General features: G+C 44.1%; 2 protein-coding genes across 3 annotated transcripts in view; one reads left to right on the forward strand and one right to left on the reverse strand.

The window, feature by feature from the left end:
• The window catches only part of LOC308478401 (cytochrome P450 2J4-like), a 439957-nt gene that overhangs the window by 97326 nt on the left and 323599 nt on the right, over positions 1–19032 (reverse strand). The window lies entirely within an intron of this gene.
• The window catches only part of LOC308478392 (cytochrome P450 2J5-like), a 39605-nt gene continuing 33814 nt past the window's right edge, over positions 13242–19032 (forward strand). The window contains exons 1-2 of one of the 2 annotated variants that reach the window (XM_081008080.1): positions 13242–13758; positions 16073–16235. In XM_081008080.1, coding sequence (XP_080864206.1) covers positions 13591–13758; positions 16073–16235 — 331 coding nt within the window. In that variant the 5' untranslated portion in view covers positions 13242–13590. Of the gene's footprint in view, positions 13759–16072; positions 16236–16877; positions 16975–19032 lie in introns of those variants that run through there. The other variant, XM_081008081.1, reaches the window with a different exon arrangement.

The raw sequence follows: 19032 nt of genomic DNA on the forward strand, positions 1-19032 counted from the left end.
TACGATTAGTCTAAGAGCCTGTGAGGGGAAGCAATACACCTGGAGAGGGGGAAGGGTAAAATCGGTGAAGTGATTACCTGGCCCAAGGGTGTGATTGAGGTAAACCCCAGATTGCCATGAGGCCGAGATCACAATAAGAGCAAGAGATCTCAAAAGACTGTTCTGGCAGAGGCTTAGGCTCAGGGTCAGTGGATGTGAGCTTGAAAGGTTAGTGTGATGGCCTGGGATTCAGACTCGGATTCTGAACCTGAAGGATCCCAGCCTGCACAGGATTCCCCACCTCCAGAACCAGCTGAGCCGGGGCTGGGGCATGAGCCTGAAGGGTCCTCACCTGTGCTGGATCCTCAGGTGCAGGCACCAGCTGAGTCTGCTCTGGCTCCTGAGGTGATGGAGGACCCATTGCCTGCAGGTGCTCCACTCTCAGCCCCGTCAGAGGAAGCTGAGGTTGCCTCTGGGTCCAGTAACCCTCCAGCGCTCCTGAGCTGCAGAGGCTCAGGGCAGAGAGGCGGAGGGCTCGCCTCCAGGCCAGGAGATGCGAGTCACCAGAGGATCGGGGCCGCCCTATGCCTTGGGGCCACCCTATGCCTCTGGGCAGATAAAAGCTGGCCAGCCCTAGTCCCAAGTTGTAGGAGCAACATTGTTGGTTGCCAGTTCCTGCCTGAACCCTGTCCTGCCTTCCTGCCTGAGCTCTGACTTCACTCAGCTCCCTGCCCTGCACCCAGCTTCTGCTACTACGGATTGCCTCCCCGTTGCACCTTTGACTACAGACCGGACTTGGACCTTGCCTCTCGGGTAACCCACGGGACCAGCACAGTTAGAGGCAAAAACCTAAAGCTATACTTTGGGGACCAGGGTCTTGAAAAGCCAAGCTGGGAGGAACAGGGTTGAGAGTAAAATTCTCTTCTTTAATTAATTAGTGAAAATACTGACTCACACATAATGCCCCCCAAGAAGACCAAGCACCCCGTGAGAGAAAACCCATACGAAATCTCTGGAGAAGAGAATGGGAATCCCCAGGGGGAGGAAACGAGAATAGAAGAGATGACTAAAACCCCACCTGAAGTGGAAGTTCCACAGTTCTCAGAGCATTTTGAAAAGTGGAAATGAGTACAAGAATATAACTTGAAATTGGAGCTTGAGAAAAATAGAACTGAACAAGAATTGGAAAAAAGAAAAATTGAGGGCTGAGCTGGAAAGGGAACAGCAGCGGTTTCAGTTAGAGATGAGACAGTTGGAATTAATGGTTTAGGAAAATCGAAATAATAGTAGTAACACCGATGGGCAGAATCAAATGAAGATAGATTTAAAATGCTTTCCTGAGTTTAGAGATAAGGATAGCCCAGAAGCATTTTTAGTATCCTTCGAGAGAGAATGTCACGATTTTCAAGTGAGAGAGGAAGATAAAATGATGATCTTGAGAGCTAGAATAAGTGGCCCTCTAGCCAAAATATACACACAAATGACTGAGGAACAATCCCGAAATTTTGAGGTGTACAAGCAGTTAATATACACCCGCTTTGGGATTATCTCAGAGCAGTTGAGAATTTTTTTTAGAAGTGTGACAAAGGTGAGGGAGGAAACCTTGGTGCAAAGATAAAAACTTACCTCACGAGATGGTTAGAGCAAGAGAATGCAGACATGGTACCTAAGATTAGGGAAGTGATAGCATTGGAGCAATTTTACTACACAATAAATGGCCAATTGAAATACCTGATAAAAGAAAGGAACCCCAAGACAATAGAGGAAGCAGCTAGTTTAGCTGATAAAATAAATTAAATCAGAGACCATGGATTTGATGGGCCAGAATTTGGTGGGAGATATTGGGAAACAAACAAGAATAAATTTCAGCAAACCAAAGGAAAAATTACCTCAGAAACCGATAAGAGAAGTAGCCCCTCATCAAAAAGCCAACATGAGAAGGCACACACCCATATAAAGTTTACTGAGGGAAAAGTCAATAAAACAAGTTATGCAGGACCCAAAGACATTTCATGATGGAGATGTGGAAAATTAGGTCATAAAAGTTTTGATTGTAAAACAGGAAAAGAAACGTCCATTTGTAGCACCACACAAAAACAGACATATTGTATCCAGCCTGTGGAGCAGGGCCAGACTAGACAGGTTGTCAAGGGAACCAACATGCCAGCTAGGCCTGAGCCTGCTGAGGTAGTAGATGCCAAAGTCCTGCATTGTTATGTGATAGAACAAGATAATCTCTTGTTAAAGAACGCTGGAGAGTATATCTGGATAGACAGAAAAAGATATCTTGGGTTAAAGGACATGGGTTCACAAGTCACTATAGTCCACCCGGAGATAATCAGGGCTGAAGCCATAATTCCAGGAAAATTAATAAAATTAGAAGGCATTTGAAACAAGCAGAGATCCTAAAGGTGGTGGATATAGATGTCAGGTTCAAAAACTGGGCAGGGAAGTGGCAGGTAGCCCTTTCAGAAGAAATTCCCACCCCTGTGCTCATTGGTTGGGACATTTTAGAACATGTGCAGAGTACTTTCATAGTTACCAGAGCAAAAGGGAGCCTACAGTCACCTGATCCTGAGAGGGTGGATACAGTAGCAGAGGCAAACAATGCTGAACGACAACAAGGGGATAATCTGTGTGAGGAAGGAAAAGACACCTTTTTGTTTCCTTTGACTAAAAGTCAAACCCCAAGTTTGCCAAAAAGCAAAAAGAAGATACTGAGTTACAAATGTACTTTGAGGCAGCCGAGTTGGAGAGGCCGTTAACTCCTGAGTGCCCAGAACATTTTTGTTTGAGCAAGGACCTTTTATATCGAGAAGTCCTTCCCCACCATCTGGGTAGGGTGGGGGTGAAGAAGTGAGAAGACAGTTAGTAATCCCACATGAATACCGGGGCAAAATCCTGCAGTACGCTCACAATAGTGTATTTGGAGCGCGTATGGGGATCATACAAACAAAACGGAGAGTTGCTCAAAATTTTTACTGGCCAGGCATGGGGAAACAAATAAAACAATACCGTCAAGCCTGTGACATATGTCGGAGAAGAGGCACCGGTCAAGGCGAAACAAAAGCCAAATTGTGCCCCTTGCCTATCATATCAACCCCTTTTCAACGGTTAGGGCTGGACCTGCTAGGGCCATTGCCCAGAGCCAGCAAGCGGGGAAACAGATACATCCTCACCATAGTGGATTATGCAACCAAATATCCAGAAGCCATTCCATTGTGAAACATTGAAATGGAAATGGTGGCAAGCGCTTAAATTAACTATATGGGTAGATTGGGCTTTGCCAGTGAAACAGTCACTGACTTGGCTTCTTCTTTCACATCAAGACTAATGAAAAGGCTATGGGAAGTGTGTGGTATTAAGCATTTAACATCAACACCTTACCACCCTGAAACTAATGGATTAGTTGAAAGATTTAATGGAACCCTAATGAGAATGATTAAAACCTATACCGCAGAAAATCCCAATGATTGGGATGACAAGATACAACCACTACTGTATGCATATAGGGATGTACCCTAAGAAAGTACTGGGTTTAGCCCATTTGAATTATTGCTGGGATGTAAAAGGGCTCCTGGACTTACTTCGCATGAATTGGGAAGAACAGTGAGATCAAGTTCCAGAGTCCGTAGTGGAGTATTTGTTTAATTTGCAGAATACCTTAAAGGGATCCCTAGAGTTGGGGGGGGGGGATTTAAAAAGTGCCCAAACCAAGCAAAAAAACTGGTATGACAAGAAGGTGAGGGGAGAGACTCCATCAGGCAAGGTCTCCTTCCATCTGCCTTGCCCCACCCTCCGGCCCTGGGATTCTTCATAAGGAAGCTGTGCCTGGAGGAAGAACTGTGAGGGGAGAGACTCCATCAGGCAAGGCCTCCTTCCACCTGCCTTACTCCACCCTCCAGTCTCTGCTTCTCATTTTGTATTGTATTATGTTGTGCACTGTGGTTTGCTGTTGTTTTATTGATTGGAGTTTAGAAATTACTTGTTGTAACTGTTGAGTGGATTTCTGTTTAATTTTGAAATGCTGATGTTTAATATTATTCTATATTGTTTTAATGAATGTTGAATGTTATTTTATTTGCATATTTTATATTGTATTATGCATATTGTCTTATTTATATGATGTTAGCCACTCTGAGCCTGGCTTTGGCTGGGGAGAGCGGGACACAAATAAAATTTATTTATTTATTTATTTATTTATTTATTTATTTATTTATTTATTTATTTGGCCAGGGTAAGGTCATTTGCACTTGAGAGTGAAGTATTGCTGCTGAGACCAATTAAAGGGAACAAACTAGAATCATAGAATCATAGAATCAAAGAGTTGGAAGAGACCACAAGGGCCATTGAGTCCAACCCCCTGCCAAGCAGGAAACGCCATCAGAGCACTCCTGACATATGGTTGTCAAGCCTCTGCTTAAAGACCTCCAAAGAAGGAGACTCCACCACACTCCTTGGCAGCAAATTCCACTGTCGAATAGCTCTTACTGTCAGGAAGTTCTTCCTAATGTTTAGGTGGAATCTTCTTTCTTGTAGTTTGGATCCATTGCTCCGTGTCCACTTCTCTGGAGCAGCAGAAAACAACCTTTCTCCCTCCTCTATGTGACATCCTTTTATATATTTGAACATGGCTATCATATCACCCCTTAACCTCCTCTTTTCCAGGCTAAACATGCCCAGCTCCCTTAGCTGTTCCTCATAAGGCATCGTTTCCAGGCCTTTGACCATTTTGGTTGCCCTCCTCTGGACACGTTCCAGTTTGTCAGTGTCCTTCTTGAACTGTGGTGCCCAGAACTGGACACAGTACTCCAGGTGAGGTCTGACCAGAGCAGAATACAGTGGCACTATTACTTCCCTTGATCTAGATGCTATACTCCTATTGATGCAGCCCAGAATTGCATTGGCTTTTTTAGCTGCCGCGTCACACTGTTGGCTCATGTCAAGTTTGTGGTCAACCAAGACTCCTAGATCCTTTTCACATGTACTGCTCTCAAGCCAGGTGTCCCCCATCTTGTATTTGTGCCTCTCATTTTTTTTGCCCAAGTGCAATACTTTACATTTCTCCCTGTTAAAATTCATCTTGTTTGTTTTGGCCCAGTTCTCTAATCTGTCAAGGTCGTTTTGAAGTGTGATCCTGTCCTCTGGGGTGTTAGCCACCCCTCCCAATTTGGTGTCATCTGCAAATTTGATCAGGATGCCCTTGAATCCATCATCCAAGTCGTTGATAAAGATGTTGAATAAGACCGGGCCCAAGACAGAACCCTGTGGCACCCCACTAGTCACTCTTCTCCAGGATGAAGAGGAACCATTGATGAGCACCATTTGGGTTCGGTCAGTCAGCCAGTTACAAATCCACTGAGTGGTAGCATAGTCAAGACCGCATTTTACCAGCTTCTTTACAAGAATATCATGGGGCACCTTGTCAAATGCCTTGCTGAAATCAAGGTAGGCTACATCCACTGCGTTCCCTTCATCTACCAGGCTTGTAATTCTGTCAAAAAACAAGATCAGGTTAGTCTGACATGACTTATTTTTCAGAAATCCATGCTGACTATTGGTGATCACAGCATTCCTTTCTAGGTGCTCACAGACTGTTTGCTTAATGATCTGCTCCAGAATCTTCCCTGGTATTGATGTCAGACTGACTGGGCGGTAATTATTTGGGTCCTCTCTTTTCCCCTTTTTGAAAATAGGGACAACATTTGCCCCCCTCCAGTCTGCGGGGACTTCGCCTGTTCTCCAGGAATTCTCAAAGATGACTGCCAGTGGTTCTGAGATCATATCTGCCAGTTCTTTTAATACTCTTGGATGCAGTTCATCTGGCCCTGGAGACTTGAATACATCTAAACTAGCCAAGTATTCTTGTACTATCTCCTTAATTATTCTGGGCTGTGTTTCCTCTGCTGAATCATTTGCTCCAAATTCTTCAGGTCGGGCATTGTTTTCTTTATCGGAGAAGACTGAGGCAAAGAAGGCATTGAGGAGTTCAGCTCTTTCTGTGTCCCCTGTTTGCATTTCACCATCTTCTCCTCTGAGTGACCCCACTGTTTCTTTGTTCTTCCTTTTGCTACGAACATACCCATAAAAGCCTTTTTTGTTGCTTTTAACCTCTCTAGCAAGCCTGAGTTCATTCTGTGCTTTAGCTTTTCTGACTTTGTGTCTACACGTGCTGGCTATTTGTTTGAATTCCTCTTTGGTGGTTTCCCCCCTTTTCCATTTTTTGTACACATCCTTTTTTAATCCTAACTCAGTTAAAAGTTCTTTAGATAGCCACCCTGGCTTCTTTAGGCACCTTCCATGTTTCCGTCTCATTGGTATTGCCTGAAGTTGTGCTTTTACTATCTCCCTCTTAACAAACTCCCAGCCATCATGAACTTCCTTTCCTTTTAGTATTACTGTCCATGGGATCTCACCCAGCACTTCCCTAAGTTTTATGAAGTTGGCTTTCTTAAAGTCAAGAAATTGAGTCCTAGTATGCTTGGCTGCTCCTTTCCGCTGTATAGTAAACTTCAGAAGAGCATGATCACTCGCGCCTAATGATCCTTCCACTTCTACCCCACTAACCAGGTCATCAACATTGGTTAGGATCAGATCTAAAATGGCTGTTCCTCTTATTGCTTCTCCCACTTTCTGGACAATGAAGTTGCAAGGCCAGTGAGGAATCTGTTTGACCTTATGCTCTTGGCTGAGTTTGACATCCAACAAATATCCGGGTAATTGAAGTCCCCCATTACTACTATCTCCCTTCCTTTTGCATGCTTGGCCATCTGTTCCAGGAAGGCATCATCTATGTCCTCCGTTTGGCTTGGGGATCTATAGTAAACTCCCACAATGAGGTCACTGTTATTCTTTTCTCCCTTAATTTTGACCCAAATGCTCTCACTTTGGCTTTGAGATTCTAAATCTTGGATCTCTTCACAGGTATACACATCCCTGACATATAACGCCACTCCTCCTCCTTTCTTGTCTGGTCTTGTCTCTGAAATAGATTGTATCCCTCCATTATTACATTCCAATTGTGGGACTTATCCCACCAGGTTTCAGTGATGCCTATTATGTCATATTTAGTTTGCTGTACCAAGAGCTCAAGCTCATCTTGTTTATTTCCCATGCTTTGTGCATTAGTGTACAGACATTGAAGTCCATTAATCATTCCCCCGTGTCTCTTATTTAAGGATTTTTTCCTCCCACCACTAGGTCTGCGTGCTGTTTGCTCCATTTGGTCTATGACATTTGGATGATCATCCTGCTTGGCAGGGGGTTGGACTCGATGGCCCTTGTGGTCTCTTCCAACTCTATGATTCTATGATTCTATGATCTTCATCAATTGATAGACTCCTACCTTCAGGAGCACTGTCTCCCTCCCCCACATTAGTCAGTTTAAAGCCCTCCTGATGAGGTTTCTGAGATTTTTGGCAAAAACATTCCTCCCAACCGTTGTGAGGTGCAGCCCATCGCTTGCCAGAAGTCCATCTTCAAGAAACTGCAGTCCGTGATCTAAGAATCCAAACCGTTCCTGTTTACACCATTTGCGAAGCCAGCTGTTCACTTCCACTATTTTTCCCTCTCTCCCTGGGCCACGTCGTTCAACTGGGAGGACAGATGAGATGACAATTTGTGCATTTAATTGCTTCAATTTCTTGCCCAGAGCCTCGTAGTCTCTTTTGATCTTCTGGAGGCTATTGCTTGCAGTGTCATTGGTTCCCACATGAACCAAGAGGAAGGGGTATTTGTCAGTGGGTTTTATGATTCCTTGCAGTCGTTCAGTTACATCTTGGATCTTAGCCCCGGGGAGACAGCATACTTCCCGAGACATCTTGTCAGGCCCACAGATCACTGCTTCTGTTCCCCTCAGTAGGGAATCCCCTATCACCACTACACACCTCCACTTAGGTTTGGTCGGGGTTCTTCCATGAGCTGTCCGTTCCAAGGTCGCCTGCACATTCCCTGAGGACTGACTTTGCTGCTCGTCTTCATATACCTGATCGACTGTAATGAGGGAGAGATCCTCAAATGGAGTCTGTTCTTCGTCTTCCATGCTAGGGGAGAGGACCTCAAAGCGATTGTGTATTTCTAAACAATCAGAGCGAACCCTGGGCCTCCTACTTCTTTGAGTCACGTTTCTCCATATATCTGGCTCCTGTGTTGGTGAACTAGCCTCCTCAGGGGAGTCCCCTGTCTCCTCCTTGGTGGAGATGGTGTGCTCTGTTGCTTCCAAGAAGAGCTGCAGCTCTCTAATTCTTTGGAGCGTAGCTACACGTTCCTCCAGTTGCTGGACTTTGTCTTCTAAGAGGGCAATCAACATGCAATTGCTGCAGGTAAAGCTGCCTGCAACCTTTGGCAAGATGGCAAACATTGCACAGGAACCACAGGCGACTGCAGCTGTTTCCTCCCCCTCCATCTTGAGAACGTGTCGTTGGGGGTGGCTACAGCGGTCCTCCATCATAAAAAGCGTGAAGACAGGACAAATAACTCCCCCCCAAAAAAACCCTAGGTCTCCCCCAACAAACGTTTGAGACTAGCTCCCCTAAATCTAAAAGATGGATCAAACTAGGCGCGCACCGCTGCCCTGCAAGCTCTGATAAGCTCCTCCCACAGCTAATCACCTGCCTCAACAGAAACCCTGCCCCCTCTGACCTTTGCACAGGGAGAGCAGCTAATCAGCCACAAAGAAACACACACACACAAGAAAACCGTTTTTGCTCCTTCTTCAGCTGCTGCCCTGCAAGCTCTGATAAGCTCCTCCCACAGCTAATCACCTGCCTCAACAGAAACCCTGCCCCCTCTGACCTTTGCACAGGGAGAGCAGCTAATCAGCCACAAAGAAACACACACACACAAGAAAACCGTTTTTGCTCCTTCTTCAGCTGCTGCCCTGCAAGCTCTGATAAGCTCCTCCCACAGCTAATCACCTGCCTCAACAGAAACCCTGCCCCCTCTGACCTTTGCACAGGGAGAGCAGCTAATCAGCCACAAAGAAACACACACACAAGAAAACCCTTTTTGCTCCTTCTTCAGCTAAACTACAATTAGCTTGGGAAAGACCATATAAAATTATAGCCAAAATGAATGAAGTAAATTATGTGATCCGGCAAGGAGAGGAAGGGCGGAAAGTGGTGCATGTAAATATGATTAAACCTTATTTTAGAACAGAAATCTGGACAGTGTATGCCCTACGAGAGGATCCAGGTGAACCAGACATACCATGCTGGGGGGGGGGGGGGCGGACAAGAGAGAGTCCCAGGGTAGTTTAAAGGGCATAAAATTGGCTCCGACTTTAACCCTTAAACAGCAAGAGGAAGTAAAACAGATCTTGCAGGAATACGAATCCTTATTCCGTAATATACCAGGAGTGGCCAAGGGTGTGGAACATCAGATAGACACAGGGGAAGCCAAACCCATTGCTGTGAACCCCTACCATATAACAGGAGGGTATGTGAAGAAGGTTGGCAAGGAGGTGCGGGACATGTTAAAAGCAGGAATTATTGCACCTTCAGAAAACCCTTGGGCAGCCCCTATAGTGCTATTGGACAAGACCGATGGATCGGTATGCTTTTGTTTGGATTTCAGAAAACTGAACCATGTCACCAAAGCAGATGCGTATCCCATGCCACGATTGGATAATCTGATAGAGACCACTGGGTGATGTCATTACATCACGTGTTTAGATTTGACCAAAGGATATTATCAGGTCAAAATGAATCCGAGGGACCAAGAGAAGACAGCATTTAGAAGTCCCTTAGGGCTCTATGAGTTCAAAGTTACGGCATTTGGGTTAAAAAATGTGCCCACCACGTTCCAAAGATTAGTGGACAAGATTCTAAATGGACTGAGCAGGTGCACAGTTGCCTATTTAGCTGATATTGCAGTGTTCAGTGTGACCTGGGAGGAGCATAAAGTACATTTAAGACATTTACAGCAACTTAAGGAGGCAGGGTTGACTATCACAGCGAACAAATGCCAGATAGGTGGTGCGACTATACAGTATCTAGGACATATGATCGGAGGAGGGGTAATTAAACCAGTAGAGGCAAAGGTTGAGGCCATTTCCACCTGGTCTACCCCTACTTCCAAATGGAAGGTACTCGCTTTCTTAGGACTAGCAGGGTACTATAGGAAGTTTATTCCAAACTTCAGGAAACTAGCAGCACTGTTATCCGACCTTACGCGCAAGAAGGAGCCAGACGAAGTCAAGTGGACATCAGCCTGTCAGCAGTTCTTTGGCGCATTGAAAGGAGCCTTGATGCCAGGACCCGTTCTTGCAGCGCCAGACTACAATCAAGAATTCACTGTGTTCACAGACGCTTCAAATGCCAGAATTTGGGCTGTATTATGCCAGCCAGGACCAGAGGGAGACCTGCATCCAATTGCCTACATCAGCAAAAAGTTACTGCCTAGAGAAAAGCACCTCTCAATGGTTGAGAAAGAATGCTTGGCAATTGTGTGGGCCCTTCAAAGATTGAAGCCGTATATCTGGGAACGAGGCTTTGTGTTATGTACAGACCACTCACTATTGATATGGCTGCGATCGATGAAGAGTAAAAGTAAGTTGCTGCGGTGGGTCCTATTACTACAAGATTTCAATTTTACCATCAAAAGTGTGAAAGGATCCTTGAACATTGTGGCGGATGCCTTATCACGAAAACCAGAGAGTGAAGGATGAACAGAGACAATCAACAATTTACTTGTTTATGTATGTATATATATAGGAAAAAAACAAAACAAAACTGTTTGGTCAGGAGTGTAACTTTAAGAAGTTAACTTTCCTGAATCGAAACTTCTTAAGGGGGGAGGTATGTGACATTAACATATGAGAGTGCTGGAGGTAAAATAGTTAAACAGGTTACCCAATCAGAACCCAGGAGGGTGGAGTCAAAGGGACTATCAAACCAGCTCTGGGAGGGGCAAAAAGGGGGAGTTCGTTGGGAGTTGGGTGGTTGGTTGGAGTGGGAGTGAATTGGGATATAGTCTGTGGGTAGGTTGAGTTAGTGTAGCGAAATAAGCTGAGTCAGGATGTAGCCTTATTTGAGTTCACCGATTGGGTCTGCATTGCTCTGGGACAGGAGGAAGGAAGTCAAATGACACCGAGGTTGGTTCAAAGAAAGACTTTATTCTGCTCTCCGGATAGCAGAAGGCACTTGCGTAATCAAGTCCACAGCAAGTCCAAAGAAATGACAAGTTTCATGCAGTATATATATTCTCCAGGCACCCTCTCCCCCTTCCCCAGCCACGTCAGCTTGCACACGCAGGTTGACATCACAGATGTTCCTGCTCCGGCACTCTTAACCATAAAAGGGATTTCCTTCCTGCACTCCTGAACATAAAAGGATCTTCCTCTTCCTACTCTTATCTTGGAGGAAGGGGTCATCATCTCCGAGAACACGCTTCTGGCGTTTTTCCCAGAGTTGGGTCTGTGCATCTTTGTGGTGGGAACATAAGATAAGGCACAAACGTGTTTACTCTGTTCTACTGGTACAGTTAGGGTCATCCTTGATGTCACAAACTGATAAAGGAGAGAGCTGTGTTCTTGTTATGCATTTGCTCAATGGCTCAAGTTTATGCATTTTAGCTAAGGAAAAATAGGGATTTTGGTGCAGTTTAAAACTGCCTGCACAGTCAGTTTTGGGTTTTGGGAAACCCATTCCTTCAAGGAACAGTTAGGAGCTAGGAAGACAAGTAAATATCTGAGAGGTGGTTTAGTGAGAGAGAGCAGGTAGAGGAAGTTATAGGTCTGGATAGGCACCCCATGATTGTAACTGACTGAGACCGTTTATGAAACCACACGCTTGTTAAACTGCAATCAATAAACAGAAGTTTATGTTCCAATTTAACCCTGACTGGCCTCAGTATTTTACCCGGTAGGGCCTGGGTGGTGGCAGCGAGAAATAAAGTGGTGGCACAGGGATCAATAGACGGTGAAATGTCCGGGGACCCTGTGTGATCGCCACAGATGGTTTATTAAGTAAAAATGACAAAATTATGTAATATATGTAATTAAAAGGATAGCTGTATGGAGAGGATGGGAAGTTACACGTTCATGAAGAAAATACATAGCCAAAATTTAATGTAACTTTGGTAATCAATGATATGTTTATTTAACTGAAAAAGACGATTATGATTTCATGTTGTATATAGGTATAAATGAACAATAAAGCAAAATTTTAAAACAAAGAGGGGGAAAAGAACGGTGATCTTGTACATTTCCTCCAATGAATTTGGATTCCGTTGGCCTGAGGATAATCCAGTAAATGGTGAAAAAACCTTCCCCAAATTACTGCACTTTGGACAGCGGATGCTTTGCACTGGCGGTGGGAGGTTTTCTGGCAGATGAACCAGACTTTCACTACTACACTCCTTTTGACTGTATGCCCCCTCGTTCCCAGTGTGATCATTTGTGTTCCAGAGAAACTTGTGGCAAAATTTGTGCTCTCTTTTCTTCTTCTTATTTGGATGGGATTTCCATGCTCTGAAGGAATACTACTTGCTTCTGATAACTTCTTCGACGTTGCTTGTTAAGCATGCTGGCATCTTCTTAGCCCTGGTGGTACCTTTGCTGATCTGTGGTATACATTCTAGCTGAGCACCTAATACTGCAGTTTAAAAATAACTCCCTAGCATTCTGAACATAGGATTTGGCCTTATGCCAAATCAGACCATTGTTCCATCTAGCTCAGTCTTATCTACACTGACTGGCTGTGGCTATCCAGAACTTCAGACGAGACTGTCTCCCAGTTGTACCCGGAGATGCCATGGATAGGACACAGTACTATTTTTCTAGAAAAACAGATGCCAGAACTCACCGCAAACTCCTCCTCCCTCCTCCTCCTCCTTTCTTCTTTAGAGAACATGTCCAGCCCGACCTTGAGATGCTGGGTCTTTTGCATGTACAATTCACGTCCTACCACTGCGCAACAGCCATTTGTCTTTCTTGGGCAGCAGCTGCTACTTTTAAAAATATAATATTTTCTATTTTGACAAAGTGATAATAAATAAGAATAAAAATGTGCACCCTACCCCCGAGACCATTCCATTGTAACTATCCAACCTCCCAAAATTTCAACACCTCTTGTGATAGTTTGACCCCTTTCTGTTTTAGCAGCACAAATTCTGCAAACACGTTCCATGTCTCCTGCGTATTCCCCGTCTTACCTTAATAGCACATGTTAATTTATCATTAATAGCTATATTAAGGGCTATTGCCATGAGGGCTGAGGGCTTCCCATGGGCATTTGCATCGGGCCTTTTCCATATGCAATTTTATTTCATGAATGTATGGTACATATTTTCCCAATGTTTTTAGGACAAATCAGTCTTACACTGGCCAAAATTCTAATTGCAATTCATATTAATCAGACTTCCTGTCATCTGAGTGACACATGTAAGAATGTTTATAGTGTTTGACTGTAGCACATGACTTGGGATCACATTCCAAGGTTACTTGGATATGATGTCAGAACATTTGTTGCTTATTCCTTTTTAATAAGAGAGTATATAAAGAGAGAGAAATGTTGATTTCTCTGAGGAAAGCAAGATCTCCTTAGAGAAAGAGTGTTGAACTTAACCAGGAATCCTAAAAAGTATCCAGGAGAAAGAGAAAGCAAGAGAAGGATGGAAATAGGGGCATTTTTTATTGTTATGCTGGTGGTTCTTCTGATTCTGCATTTCCTGAAACAGCTCTGGTCAAATAGGCACTATCCTCCTGGACCTCTCCAGCTTCCTCTCATTGGAGGCGTGTGGTGGATTGGGGTGAAGCTTCGTGATGATACTTTCATTAAGGTACTTATTTCTAACTCAGTCTAATATGAACAATTATTTTATCTATTTCCCTTAACAACTATGATATTTCAGCTTAAACAATAGTAAGGGTTAAAACAGTAAATGTCATGGCCACAACCAAGCACAGAATAAAATGTGATGAAACCCCTACATTTACTGAAACTGAATTTAATTAAAAATCCCCCAATGTTCCATTGTGAGAGAAGTGTTTTCTAGAGCCACTGTACCCTCCCTCCATCCATTCATCTCTTACCCATCATGGACTTAGGGGACTCAGTCCCTTGGGGAATTGGGCAGCAAATGCCAACCACCCCTATTTTTTCTATATCACAATCGGAAAGGTAAGTTGTTGTATACTCAGTGGGGGAGGAACCCTCTTCATCACCTGGGGTGGTACACCAAGGGGTGGGGCAAACCGCCTGGCAGCCCAATCAGACTACTCATGCACAGCAGCCCATATGGACACCGTGTGCGAGCGGCAGCTCATACGGATGCCGCAAGCGGCGCCCATACTGACTGCTTGTGTGCCCTTCGCTGCTCCACAGCTGGGAGGAGGCAGTGGCCCATCTTGACACCCCCCCCAGGGTGGCACCCGGGGTGACCTGCCCCCTCTGGCCCCCTCTTCATACGTCACTGTGTATACTGTTACATGTTATGTGCTTCCACGGTGTATGTTTATAACCAACCAGAGAATTAACATGAAAAATCTTTATCTACATTCTTTCAAATCTTCTAGAGCCATCACTCCTGGTGTATATGAACATTATATATAAAAAGAAACCCCACAGCACTGACCACAGACACATAAGAAAATGCATTTTCAAAAGAGTGAGCACAGAGATCACTCTGCATTCATTCATGGCAACCCTTCAACAGATACAGACTTATCTGTTGCAGACCTGCATATGCTATTCAAGCTTTTAAGCCTGGAAAAGTCTTCATCTTGTTCATTGGAAATACAAACACTTTTTTAAAAAAGCAATTCAAAGACTAATACAGCAAATAGCATCTCTGCAGTAAATGCTAATCTCCAGGTAATACTCCCAGCAAGAGCAAAAGGCCAGGTCTGTGAAATCAGCATCAGAGAGTCATTTGAAAGCACCAGCTGCAGCTGTGAGACTAATGGCACTGAGACAGGAAGGTGCACAGGCTGATCCTGCTACCACTTACTAGTCAACACTTCTCATAGAGAAAATGCAACAACATTTTGGCATGTGTATTTTCCTGATTTCACCTGGCTCCCCATGATGTAATTATCTTACTTTATATGTTTTTGTGCTTTTCATTATTAATCAGATTCTTGTCCTTTTATATTAGTTTCTATATTATTATTATGTGTGTTGTTTGTATCTGCAGGATGAAGGAGGCTTAAATCTGAAAGACACCACACAAAACAAGCAGCTGAGCAAATGAAATAGTTTATTGCAATATACTCTGGAGCTTGTCCTCCCACTCTTCCCATGTGTGATGCAACATGGCCCAGAATGCTATGCACTTCTCCTCTTCCAACAGATGGATGGACACCAAGTTCACTTGGCAGTGTAGCAGGAGATCATTATCTATTTCCAGGAAAGCCATGGGACTTTTGTAGCTCATATGTAGCCAGGGAAGACACGAGACAATATTTAATTTGTTTGTTTGTTTGTTTAATACATTTATAAGCCAAATTACTCAGACAGGTATTTCTTAATTCCTTCCCACTTAATTCCACCCTCTTCTTAATTCCTTACCACAACTTTGTGTAACCTTCCCCAAAAATTTCAATGTGTGGGGGTGACAAAAGAAATTCTGCACCAGGTACCATCTGACTTGCTATGCCTTTGCTGTTGTGACCCACCGTGGGTCATAAACCTGACCCAGTGCTCTAGCAAAGCTTATATCAACTTGATGCCCTCCAGACTACAATGCCCATCTGCCCCAACCAGCATGGCCAATGGTCAGGGATGATGGGAGTTGCAGTCCAACAGTATCTGGTGGACTCCAGTTTCCACATCCCCACACAAAATGTTTTTATGGTGATGATGAAGAAGCCTCTAGCAATGGCTGGCTCATCTACTTGCCTGTCATCAGATGGCTGGAGACTATGAAGTGCCTCTCTGTTGCTCTGATCCCATGCAGGGAAAACACGGGCAGGAGGGAGTAAAACAAATTGGTTGGAATGAAGGAAGGAACAAAAGAAAGTAAAGGAGATGCTGGCAAGAGAAGAGAGTATAGTGAGATGCTTAAGAGGCGAGGAAGGCTGAAGCTCACATATTAGGTTGAAATAACTATCTGAACATAGCATTCCTCTTCTCTCTTTTGACCCAAATGGTAGATGGCAAAGCAATATGGAAACATTTACACCCTTTGGGCAGGATATCAACCCTTCATAATACTGTCTGGATTCCAAGCAGTGAAAGAAGTGCTCATTGACCACTCTGAAGAATTTGAAGACCGACCACAGACTCCTTTCCTTATGACTATAGCAAACGGAAAGGGTAAGTAGTGAAGAATGAGAATTTCTGCTGGTACATTCCCTGAAGAAAACATTTAAGTGGCTGTCTGGAAAAAGAGAACAAAGGTTTTCTAATAATGTGGTACTGAACAGGAAATAGGGGTTTTATGCAGTGCCAGTTCTTATCTGAGAAGACCCACTGAAATTAATGGGCATGGCTAATGTGGGTTTATTAATTTCCATTAGTCTACTCTAACAAGTGCTTTATGGAAGTCAGAATTGTACTGCACTGTGGTTAGACTGAACTGCAGGTAGAAGCTTGTTTCCTGTTGCCGTTGCAATGCATTAACTGTCCTGGCCCTCAGCGCTGAATGAAGGGCTTGAACTCTCTGCTCTTTCTGCTGAAGGCTTTGATGCCTACATCAGATCAGAACATTGCCAAGACACAGCTTACAAGGTGGAATGGGTACATAAGAATAGGTAATAGACACACAGCTAAATGCTAGCTAAGATGTTGATCCAACTAGTGATACATCCCCCACACCTTCCTTTTGGAGATTGAGGTGGGTGACTGGCATCCAAGGACTGTGAAGCAAGTGGGTACTCCTTCAAATGGGTTGGGCCTGCAAGGTTTGTTCATACCTGGCATCTCTATGTCCTTAATGAAGGAGACAGTGTTGGTGCCAGCTTGGCACCCAATTTAGTCTTAGTCACCTCCTCAGAATGGAGAGGCAACTCACTGGCAATTCTATTTTGCACAGTGGTTCTGATCCTCTCTCCAGGTCAGTTTCATAGAATAGAACTGGGTGCTTGTATTTCAATCCCTTGGCAGTTATGCTCTGGTTTGTCACAGTTTACCATTTGGCCCCAATTCGTTTTAACTTCTGCATAAAGCCTTTGGCAGCAGTGATTAGCAGATTTGGGGCAAGATGTTGTCAACACCCAGGGACTTCCGGGGAGGCGCCTCCGGTAATGGCGGAATTCCTCTGACCGGGAGGAATCTGCTCCGTGGGAATCTGGGTCTGGCCGCCACGGCGAAGGCGGAGACCCGTTAAAATCACAGGAGGGAGAAGCCTGTGAACGTGGGATTCGGCGGGCACCTTTTGCGCCTCCCCCACTCGCGGGGAACCCCGGTTTTTGGGGCTCTGGAGCGACGTGGGGTGAGCGGCGCAGTGCATCAAATTGTCTGCTTCTTCCACGGAGCAAAGCCGCATAGCTGTTGTCGGAGAGTGCTGACCTTTTCCTGTGGACAATTTGACTTTAAAGTAATTACCCGTGAGTAGAGCTGAAGCGGAAGAATTGGATTTCTAGATGTTTAATTTGGTACCGTAACGGGGAGGTTCAAAACAGGAAGTCCGCCTCCCCCTTTTGTAAATAGACTGAGGCAATGAAGTTGCAAGCTGGAGTCCTGGAAGGTCTTTTGTAAAAGATCAAATTTCCAACGGTAAAGAACATTAAACCCCCTCTTGGAGGCGGGAGAAGAGAGGGGGAAGTTGCGGATTGAGTATGCCTGCGGGAGAGAGCGATGGGACTTAAAACACCGCCGCTCTGACCCTGGAAACGGGCTGCTAGTAGGACTGACGTCTTTTGGAATGTTCATTGACAGCGTTTAGAACGTTCATTGACAGCTAGTTAAATAAGAGAAATACATTGTTTCTACTGTCTCCGGCTGCTTTAAAAAGGAGTAAAAGTAACTGAAAATTGAAACTAATTTGAAACTAATTTTGGATTGTTTAAAAGAGGATACTATTGACTATTACTAATAGAAACTGTTTCCCCCTAGTGGAAGCCTTTGAAACCGGTTGCTTTACAAGAGCTGGACTAGGGGAATTTCCAGCTGCAAGTTAAAAACCGTGAGACTCTGGGACTGACCTTGAATCTTTTAAGTGTTATGGTAAATGGAAGAGGAAAAGCAGACCAGTCAACTGCTGACAAAACATTAAGGTCTGGAGGACTTGGTAACAAACCAGGAGAGGTCTATCATTAGGCCCTCCTGTTCTTTCTGTTGCTGTCTTTGTACTAGTATATTTAAAACCAAGAGGAATGTCGACAGAAGAGGCTTTAGTGGCTGCATTATATAAGATAAATGACTCATTGGATCAGCTTCACAGGAAAATGGACACGATAAATGCGAAAGTGGATGTTTCAATTACTAAAATTAACTTAAATACAGAAAGTATAAATAATACCAATACAGAAATCACCCAGAAATTGATACAAGAACCTATTTTGATATGGCAAACTGTGGAGGAAGTCATGGAAAAAGCTGTTGCTGCTGAAGGTAAAGTAACACAACTGGAGAGAAAGAGAAAGAGAGCCCCAGCCCTACAGAGGCAATTTGATGAACATAAGTTGACGCTTGCTATGACTGAACTTAAAGAAAAACAGACAAATTTGAGGATTAGAGTTCACCTTTGGTGGACATGCCCAAGGATTAAGACACTTTGGGAGATGATTCATAACGAAATGAAAAAGGTATTTAAATATACCCTTTTGAAGAAACCAGAGGCCTTTCTCCTGGGCATGGTCGGCCAATTGGTGTTAAAGAAGGATAGAATTTGTTTCATGTATGCAACAATAGCAGCAAGAATACTCATTGTGAAGTACTGGAAGACACAAGATTTATCCATTCGGGAAGAATGGCAGATGAAGTTGATGGACTATATGGAATTGGCGGAAACGACTGGCAGAAATCCGAGACCAGGGAGAAGAGCTGGTGGAAGAAGACTGGAAAAAGTTTAAGACTATTTATAGAAATATTGTAAAAATAATGAATGTTAGAAAAATGTTGGAATGAAGTTATATGGCTTTAGTAGAAATGCTATAATGAATCAAGTATA

Source organism: Podarcis pityusensis (assembly GCF_964106645.2).
Source record: "Podarcis pityusensis genome assembly, chromosome: 5".
NCBI lineage: Eukaryota > Metazoa > Chordata > Lepidosauria > Squamata > Lacertidae > Podarcis > Podarcis pityusensis.